General features: G+C 39.2%; 1 protein-coding gene and 1 long non-coding RNA gene across 2 annotated transcripts in view; one reads left to right on the forward strand and one right to left on the reverse strand.

The window, feature by feature from the left end:
- Nucleotides 1–2,362, reverse strand: part of LOC124269754 (sodium-coupled monocarboxylate transporter 1-like) — a 23,806-nt gene extending 21,444 nt beyond the window's left edge. The window contains exon 1 of the mRNA XM_046704790.1: nt 2,260–2,362. Coding sequence (XP_046560746.1) covers nt 2,260–2,362 — 103 coding nt within the window. The remainder of the gene's footprint in view (nt 1–2,259) is intronic.
- Nucleotides 2,363–4,814: 2,452 nt separating this feature from the next.
- On the forward strand, nt 4,815–6,393 carry LOC124269799. The gene is made up of 2 exons (XR_006896615.1): nt 4,815–5,643; nt 6,270–6,393. It is a non-coding gene; the product is annotated as an uncharacterized LOC124269799 (long non-coding RNA).
- The last annotated feature ends 4,373 nt before the right edge of the window (nt 6,394–10,766 follow it).

Below are 10,766 nucleotides of genomic sequence, written 5' to 3' on the forward strand. Positions count from 1 at the left end.
AGCACAAGCCAAGGTCATGATACATATTAACCAGTTTACGTGCTTTTTCACATGATGACATTGTTCTATCATACGATTTATTACATGAAGACAACTGAACTCCAGCGTACGTAACAGATTGCATGAGAGGGATGGCCACAGAACCAAGATACAGACTAACTGGTGTAAGATATCTGTCTGTATTGAATACAAGCAAGGCACTTTTACTGACGTTATACTTCAATTTCCACTTCAAACCATAATCGTACACAGCTTCTAGAAGAGTCTGAGAATTATGTGGATTGCTGGAGGTTAAAGTAGTATCATCAGCAAGAAGAATACCTGGACAGTGTCCCCATGGAAGCTGGATACCTAGACCCGACTTATCTAAACTCTGCATTAGATCGTTGATGTACAGGCTGAATAGCCAAGCGGAAATGACTCGCCCCTGTCCTACACCTTGACTGATTCTAAAGCTATCAGACAGGAAACCAGCATAGGAAACACATGATTGCATGGACAAGTATGACATTCGAAGCAGTCTCCAGATTTTACCTCTTATACCGAGATTATACAGTTTGAGAAACAATCCATCCAACCAAACTCGGTCAAAGGCCTTCTCATTATCGAGAAATACACAAAACACTGGGGATTTTCTTTCTCTATAGTAATGCGTGTATGCATGTTTGTGTGTATGTGTGTGTATGTATGTATGTATGTATATATGTATGTGTGTATGTATGTATGTATGTATGTATGTATGTATGTATGTATGTATGTATGTATGTGCATGTGTGTGTGCATGCATACATGCATGCATGTATGTATGTGTGTGTATGTATGTATGTATGTGTTTGCGCATGTATGTATGTGTGTGTATGTATGTATATGTGTGTGTGTATGTATGTATGCATATATGTGTGTGTATATGTATGTATGTATGTGTGTATGTATGTGTATGTATGTATGCGTGTATGCATGTGTGTGTGTGTACGTGTGTGTACGTGTGTATGTATGTATGTATGTATGTATGTGTGTGTGTGTATGTATGTATGTATGTATGTATGTTTGAATGGCCGGCGTGAAACACACTATCACTTCCCTTTGAATCATACAATAGGCAGGTATATGCATGATTGAAGTGAACATTACTAAATATGCAATTGAAACGGAATAATGGATTGCTAACACATAGATTTGAAAATTATCATATCATGTAAAATACACATACACACGCAGACACACACACACCGCAAAAATACATGTATATATCTATCCATTTCTGTCTAATAAAGCATGTACCTATCATGGCCATATGTTGTGATATACATGTACAATATCTATCTATCCACCTCTCTCTGTGTCTCTGTCCTGCGAGGGGCGGTGGGGTAGCCTAATGGTTAAAGCGTTGGCTCGTCACGCCGAAGACCCGGGTTCGAATCCCCACATGGGCACAATGTGTGAAGCCCATTTCTGGTGTCCCCTGCCGTGATGTTGCTGGAATATTGCTAAAAGCGGCGTAAAACCAAACTCAGTCAGTCAGTCAGTCAGTCTGTCCTGCGACGATACGTAAGTCCTCAAACCTTCAAAGTACTTTTCAAGTTTTGCACATATTACCAGACAACATGACACGTTACAGTTCATTGTTTATTTCATATGCATCTACATTTGCAAAACCTTCTTGGTATCTTCATTTATAATTTTCTTTTATACGTTACCAAGTACCAGCCACAATGAACGGGCATAGGGAAGAAGACATGGCTTACTTCCTTCCACGTAGTCTGTCGTATGTTCAGGATGGCTACGTGGACGAATATAGTGTCAGCTCGGCATTCGTCCAGAACCCCCGAGAATCCCGTCAACCCAGGAAAGATCGCAGCTAATTTATTCGTCTTTTCGAAGCGATGGTTGAAGAGGGGAAGCCATTTATAAACAGGAAATCGAGGTAAATGGGTCTTCGGCGAGCCGGAAGGAAAAACAATTTGTGTGTGAGACGAATACTCCCAGGAGAGCTACAGAGAGTGGACATGAAGTAGACGACTACAACATTAGGATAGAAGCTTTTCTCAAATTTATGCCTTCAAAAGGTCCTGTGTACAAAGATACAAAACGTAAAGTTTCAAGCAGTGAGTTAAGAAAATCATCGTCTCTTAAGACCAACAAAACTTCCTCCCCGGGACACCAGGGACCAAAAGAAAGTTGTTCGTTTGGCGGACGCAATGGGTTTAGATCTGAATTTTGTGCGAAACATTGGCAACGTTGACATCCCGCCCAAAGTACCAGCGTCTGCCCTGAACTCTTGCGATGGACCAACGGACAGATTCTCCTTCAGCATTGTGGCGCCTGCAGTCTTTGATGTAGGATTCAGGTTGGAATTTGCCATCGCCCATTCCACCAGCTGTACAGTGTTCTGGGACAACAATGGTAGCATGAACTATGCATTTGAATGTTTTGCAAAGACAGTCCCTACGGAAGCAGAGAATACGTGGATGTCTTTTTTGTAAGGGGTAAACAGCATTTGTTTTTCAATGTAGTTGAGGCGTGTCACTATACATTGATCGTTGTTAGATTCCCAGATGATGATCTTTGGTTTGTCAGCACTCTTCCCGTGGGTCTTAACAAGGGTAAACGATTTAAGACCCTTTGCTACTTCGGGCTTTCCTCTTCCAGTTGCCTGACAAAACGGTAATGGGCAATCGGTCAAAACCCCAGCTCTATATGCAATGTCATAACGACATAGAAATAGTGTTGCTTTTAAATGGTCTGTGTACTACAAACATAAATTTTGTTTGAGGAGAGTGTGTATGTTCATAAAAAAACCCATTGAATTGACATACGCTTAATACAAGATTAGATCATTAGTGGTCTATTGGTTTATCTATCATCGTTTATCTAATTTCACTTTAAGCTCATCAAGGTTATGTCATGACATGTTCGTCCAACGTTCGTTGTTTATCGTAAACGTGTTTGCCTCAGATTCCTAAGGACAATGCAGCTGAGACGTGATTGATTTTGTTCGCCATAACCGTGATATTTGTGAAAATGATAATGCTTAGACAGAGCTGAACGTATAGGAATAGATACTAGTGTGTTCATCAATTAGTAGCAAAGAATGAACAAACAAATATCAAACTGCAATGTATGGAAACTTATAGCGATGTTGACACGCCTCTATCATCTCGCGTTACATCAAGGTCAGCGGTTGTGTAAAGATAATCGTTGTATCTTGAATATCAAGTAAGGGCATTTTGGAGGCTTGGTCATAGTAGATACTTGACAAATTGAAATCGACACACTAAGCACACATATGTCTTGCATCTGTGTGTAACCAGGATAGTTGCAGCTGTGTATATCCACGATAGTTGCAGCTATGTGTGATCCCGATAGTTGCAGCTGTGTGTGACCACAGGGGCTAGTGGGTTCTTAGTTAGTGGCTTATTTGTATTTCTTCAACTGCCGACAGGATAAGTTTAAACAGTATGCTGTATGTCCATGTACTCTCCACTTGGAGTCGTCGTAAATTGTCATATTTGTTATTCATTTATTTCATACTTGGTATCACACCGTTTAAATATGTTCAGACCATTCACCATTGAACCACAACTGTTTCTCTGTCTTTTTTTCACTGGAATTTCTTGAAATGTCTTTTCAATCTTTTAATTCTAAATTATAAAACACTGGCAGCAGCTATCTCTCTGGTTATAAAGTCATTCCCTGTCTCTGGTTGCACATCGTCGTTTCAAGCATTCTCCCAGTTTAATGTAGTGTTGAGCCTTTAGCATTTCATACACTTGAACCTGTCCAGCCACTTAGGTCTGTTTCAGAGCTTCACATTGATTGCACCATCCCTGTGTGGCTGGCCTAAACCGTCAAGTTGATATAGAACCTCCCTGGCAAGCACACCACATTACACTGGCAACATGTCTCCGATAGTATCTGTACTGTCTCATCAGTCCGTGTCAAAACGACGAACATCCCGAACACGTTGCTCAATGTTCTTAAAAACAACTGGAACGGCATGAGTGGTTCCTGAAACGTATTTCCATCAATGGGTGAGTGTATGTTTACATGTATCATCTGTAACCAAATACAAGTTTAAATGGACCTATTTCTCAACTAATGCGTACTATGTAACATTCACCATAACAAGTAACGCATTTTTGTGATCATGAAGCTGAACCGTAATGAATGTCATCGCTACAATGGTCACAGAAGCACACCATATAAACATTACATTGCGTGACTCTATTAAAGTCAAGGACCAATGATTTGTTTTGCTGCATGAATGGCTGGACATGGTAACATCATGACAAGGCAATGAAAAGCTGAACGGAGAGGATCAAACCACCGGCTCGTCAACGGGGACAACGGTATGTAGTCATAGTTATCACTTTATTACATTGTTTTATTGTGTCTCAATTCCTTGGACAATCTATATATTTGAGAACGTTTGAGGTGTGTCTGATGTTTTCTTTCAGTATTCTGCAATCCATTGTTAGTATTATCCGATGACCCGGCCCGATTTCCTTGGTCTGGTTTTAGGCATTAGTAGATAAATATTAAGAAGTATCGCACCACATTTGTGGTGCTCTGACGTCATCAGTGAACCTATTGACCTTATGTCAACAAAGGGTTGAATAGGTATTGTCCTTATGCCAACAGGGGGGTTGAATGGGTATTGTCCTTATGCTAACAGTGGGTTGAAAGGTATTGTCCTTATGTCAACAGTGGGTCGAATAACTATCGTAATCGCGACGCACCGTGTGTCAATAATGTATTGAAATCGAAATGGAATGGGTTCTTTGTACACAGGCCGCACCCTGGTCGCCGCTCCTAGATGCCTTTCACTTTTGAGTTGAATGCCTCGTGCACCCGTGTCAATAATCTATTGAAATCGAAATTGAATGGAGGCTTATTTTTGTACAATGACCGCACCCTGGTCGCCACTGCTAGATAGCATTCACTTTTGACTTGAATATCTCTCAGTATTCAGTTCAAGTACAGACAAGACATTGTTCTGTGACACACTTTCATTTTTTCGCCACTATAAAACTGTTAAAGTTGTGATCTCAGTCTCAGATCGATCGCTCCTGCTTCAAACATATACATCGAACGCAGCTCTGCCATCAGATCTACCATCAACGTTAACGCACAGTTCGCTTTTTGAAACTTGTCAGCTCCATCATCAAATATGACGAGTAACTGTTCTCTCAAGCGCTCATCATCAGTAGTAGCTGATGAGGTTAGAGAAAATAAAATGTTCAAACCCTAAGTGATCTCCGTTTTACTTGATGAACTGATGAAGAAGGCTGACTCGGATGGGATCTTGCTTGACAACACATCAAGATGAAAAGTGAGTGACCTGCCGAAAAACGTTTTGATGCAAATCATCTCGCATGAATCCATCAAAGTCAAGGATGCAGACGTCTGGAAAGTTCTTCTGTGTCCAGCCGTGAAGAAGGAATCACTTCCAAAAGAATTCGATGTTCTTTTGAACACGCAGTATTCCGAGGCTCTGGAAACTTCAACCCACATGATCTTCGCTGGACATGAACGTTAAAAAACAATCGGTTATTTAATAAAATCAGATTCTTCCACTGCGTGGAAGATGGGGTAGAAGAAGACGAGCAAGAAAAGTAACTGGTCTGTCAAAGTCAGGATTAAGTGAGTATTAATTTGAATCTAAATATTTTGTGCAACATTTCATTGATAGTTGATAATGAGAACATCAACGTATTGTTTTATATTAAGGTTATTTGTTTTGTTTTTATCTGTCTGTCACAATTCATCTCTCTGTCTATCGCTAACGTTTGTGTGTAAAGCATAATGTTTAATCATATTTTTTGCAAAATGTCATACGGATTGGCGAACAAACTATTAAGCTTATTTGAACATAGCTCTAGTACATCATTTCCAAATGCTGGATACAAAACTATAAACTGATTAAATATAATCTACATACAAATTGTCAGATTGTCGTGTATGTGGTCGTGTATGTCTAGTAATAAAAACGTGTGCTGCAACACGAAATCCGATTATTTTTGGAAGTGCATTAAAATATTGAATGTATAAATACATTGAGTATGTGATGCTCACAGTAGTAGTTTAAACTGTTTGTTGAATAAAGAAAATGTTCCTGGAAAGATCTCTCCTTTTCCATTTAGTAACCAATTCCTTAGTGTAAATATCATTATATACATTATCACCATGGAAAGATCTATATCTCTTCACTGTAGCTTTAACATGTGTTTAGTACCTTGCCCTAATTCCATGTTCTCATATGTTTCCAGCATACACACACAGACAGTGAATACCACCCCTAACAACTCTCAACTGAGGAAGAACAGCGATGAGGCTATCATTCGCGTATCGATTCAGTTACCTATGTGTTTCTCAATAAAAACGTGAAACTTTGATAAACGTTTGTTGTTTACTCATTCACATGAAACAATTGTGAATGTGTGTCTTACATCTCATGGTTAGGACTATGAAACTCTGGATGCTTTTACAAAAAACAGTTACGAATAACTTTATGATTATGATAATCTCACTTTTCTATATATTAATACTAACTTAGGATCATATTAATCTTATGACTAATCGCAGCTGTTTTGAGAAAGCATGTCTTCACTTATGAAAGAGTCCATGTTCATCCTACGCACGTTGACAATCTGTGCTCTTTGCCCTGTGTATGTCAGGAGGACATCCCAAGCAAATATGTTGAGATGAATCAACACAGCTAGACGACACACATGTTATGGTTGAAATCGCTTACAATCTTACAATCGCTTCTGTGAGCGTAGTGCATGTTATAAAAATATCCCAACTGAGCGTCTCTTAAAAACTATCTGACCTACATTGAACAATAGCACAGTTTGTACTTCGTTCAAATATGTTGGAGCAAATACTGAGATGGCTTCTTACAAACTACCGTATTTCCCCGAATACAACCCAGAATCTAGTTTTCTTACAGTTACTCCACTCTACGATCACAAACGATATTCAGGTTGTATTGAAGGAAATACGACAAGAAGGTAATATAGAACAAACTTTATGGATAACAACTTCTTTTTATTCGTGAGTGCGACGTTTCGATACAGATTCTTGTACCACCATTGACGCTGGGTGGTGGTACAAGAATCTGTATCGAAACCGTAGTCAAGCATAAAGCATTATGCTTGACAACGGTACAAGAATCTGTATCGAAACGTCGCACTCACGAATAAAAAGAAGTTGTTATCCGTAAAGTTTGTTCTATATTGTACTTTCCAACTTCTAAAATGCCACTCAAAGAAGTTAAAAAGGTAATATTTGATGACGACGGAGGCACGTGACAACGCTGAACCATCTCAGTAAACATCGAGATATGATTATGTTACTCTCCGACCGGGTCGCTTATCACAACGAAGAAAAAACAGACACAGATGGAAACATTATCAGAGGACAATTTAATGATAACAAAAAAGCTTTAATGATCATCTAGCACATATGAATGCATTAGAGACTCAGTCTCCTTGGTAGTCTCCCTCACTCGTTGAGGCCTCCCCACGGGTGGACTTGTTCCATCATCAGGAGGTGAAGTGTCTGTCATCAGACTGTGGCCAGTTCAGTCGGATCAACACCGTGTAACTTGCGATAGAGCAGTGGGTCTGGGCGGGGGTAGTCATTGACGCTTGGGTGGTGTTAGTGAGTGAGTCACTGGACTGAGTGTCCGACGCTGGCACAGAGCGAGAGGAGGCGGGGGTAGTCATTGACACTTGGGTGGTGTTAGTGAGTGAGTCACTGGCCTGAGTGTCCGACGCTGGCACAGGGCGAGAGGAAGCGGGGGTAGTCATTGACGCTTGGGTGGTATTAGAAGATCATGGGAACTACATCTGAAACGGGCTAGTGCTGTTCTGAATTTCTTAACATTAATGTCTAGAAGATATTTTCTGTGAGAATGAATGATTTAAAACACGAGTAATGGTTTAACTTATTGTGTAAACATAGTGAAAAGTGCCACTTTTGAAAATACATATCTTTTAGCCTTTGTGTTAAATCATATATAAAATGCTCTGGTGCTGTTACATTTTGTTCTATCCAGATGTAATCATATCCGCAAGACTGAAGTATCTTTCTGACACCAGAGGTCCAGTTATTTTTACTTCTGTCATCGTAAAGCATCATCATGTTATAACAATTTTTTGGGGAATCTGGTGCATGGCATTTTAAGCAATCTTATCCAATATTTTATTACTTTTATGTATGATGGCGTGGTTCTTTAAAATTTGAATAAAACCGCACGGATCACCGACAGCTTGCGAAAGCCACGCAAATCCAAAACCGTGTGAGCAAAGTATGTGACGGATCCTCAACTTACGCCAATATTTCATCGTTCGAACGTAAGACTGAGTGAGTGAGTGAGTGAGTGAGTGAGTGAATTAAGATTTTAAGTCACATCGGCAATATTTCAGTCATATTGTGACTAAACACAAGTTATAATTTCATAATAAATCATGGCACATTATGAAAAACAGTCGGCGAAGCACAGTAAAAATAAGTAGTATGAAAATCTAAAATATCTAACTATGAGAGACAAATAATATTAAAAAAACGGGCTATAGATCGCCAACAACTGGTGGTAGATCACATTATTAGGGACAGTCTCCAGGGTTCGGTCTTTACGCTCGCCCGCAAGCCCGAGAAAAAATGGAAACAAAATAGCACTAGTCCGGCGGACTACTTGTTTTTTTCAGTGATTATTCACCAGAAACTGCTATTGAGATCATCCATTTCCAACTCTAACCACCAGATTAGTGAATCCAACGTTGCAGAACTCCAAGATAACATCGACATGGTGTCACTTTATTCAAAGCATGTTTAATTTAGTGGTCCCTCGCTATACCACTCGTTTTAGGTTGGAAAGAGCGTGCAAAAACTGACAATTTTAGTTATCGATATCCACACCTTCTGTTCATTGCAACTGGCCCCGAAAAGAGCATAACTATCTGACAATATTATAGCCTCACACCAACTGCCTCTCATAGCATCTGGCAATTTTAGTGATCCATTTCCACACTTTCAGTTATTTACTACTGGCCCCGATAGAGTATAACTGTCTGATACAAACGTCCCTCATAACATGCTTTGGCAGCGGGTCCACATCAAAGTTGTCAAAGAGCAAAGTAACGATGTTTCGAGGAATTCATTAAATAATAAATTGAATACGCTAAAGAATAAAATCAACAACAGTACTCATAAAAGTTGTCAAACGTACGTTAAAGTTACTACTTCCATCTTTTTTGTGCGAACGTGTAATCTAAGTCGAGTGACATCTCGGCTTTCGTCGCCTGGAACTTCACGCTCGAGAACGATGTTTAATGCTAAAATATATGCCTGAAGCATTTTTGTCATAACCTAGCACGATACGTCCACTAAGTTCCATCATTACGTATATTTAACATTCAGAATACTATGATTTTACCCCCAACTTTCGTCTAAGTCTAACAGTTTTCGTTTACGAGGAAGGTATCTATTGCTGTAATATGATTGGTTGCCTTTGGTCACGTGCATGATTTTGACCAATCACGATCCTTATAACAGACTGTGGCAAAAAAGCGTCATTAGAAACCAATCTTTATCCAAAAAAATCGCTTCTTACAACCGTGAGAATGCTCTTGGCAAGGGTACAGCGATGTTGTCGATGTTCAGAGCTTTCGAACCATCAAACGAAAAGCCCTACAGGTTATTCATACGAAGCTTCGAAAACGGAAGAATTCCCCGTTGTTGTGTCATGTTACCAAGCGGAAAGCCACTGACGTCGGGAAATAGACGACCGTACATATTGTTTCAGAAATCTTTTTATAATAACTTTCCGATTACGTAAACATGAGAATATAACAGAAAACGTTTAGGGGATATTATGTTATGTTACAAATGGAACAAATCGCCGCATCGTTTGCTTCCTTCGTGGTTTATCTGGACATTATAAACGTGTAACCTTGCATTTTCATTAAAAATGAACTTATTTTAGTTGTAGTTGTATTATTTGAAAAATATGATAAAAACTGCGCTATCTAATCATTATCCCTCTGCATTTTCTAGTAACATCTTCAATTATTAAACAATCTCTGATTGGACAAAGTTCAATTTATGCTCGAGTTCAATTAAACAAATTGTTTATTGTCTTTATTCCAGAAAATGTTCAAAATGGACAGGACATATTTGAGTGCAGATGTTCTGACGTATTTTACACCTGGGGGATTTCGTTTGGGGTTGTGTATTTATATTCAGAAGAACCATCCCTCACGTGACCAAGTCTGTTTAATCAATTTTATGCATTGTTTCCATCATGTAATCAGGTTGCCTAAATCTCCAACACTTACCCAGAACGGAATAAACCATAAGTGAACATTCTACATATCATGTTGCTCCTCTTAATCATGTTGCATTTTGAATTGGTAAATTGATAAGTTTAATTGTCAGATTATGTAACTTGCAACAGTTAGCTATCATACATACTAACGCCAAGTTTTGTTAAATAATAAATTTTAAATATATTTCAAATGCCCAAAAGCCACATGTCAACTCCAATCCGTTATTTTCCAGTTGCTGTGGACCCTTACATTCAGTCGTTCAACGCTACTGCAATTGCACTATTGATTTATATTCACAACTGATATCCTCTGAAAAGATTTCAAGTGCAGTTAAGGGTACGATTACATTCGGACCATGTGACTACGTGGTGTTCGGGCTCATGCTTGCTGGGTCCACCCTCATTGGGATTTACTACGCCGTGATGACTCGCA

This window comes from Haliotis rubra, unplaced genomic scaffold (genome assembly GCF_003918875.1).
Source record: "Haliotis rubra isolate DU_JTF1 unplaced genomic scaffold, ASM391887v1 Scf1017, whole genome shotgun sequence".
NCBI classification, from domain to species: Eukaryota; Metazoa; Mollusca; class Gastropoda; order Lepetellida; family Haliotidae; genus Haliotis; species Haliotis rubra.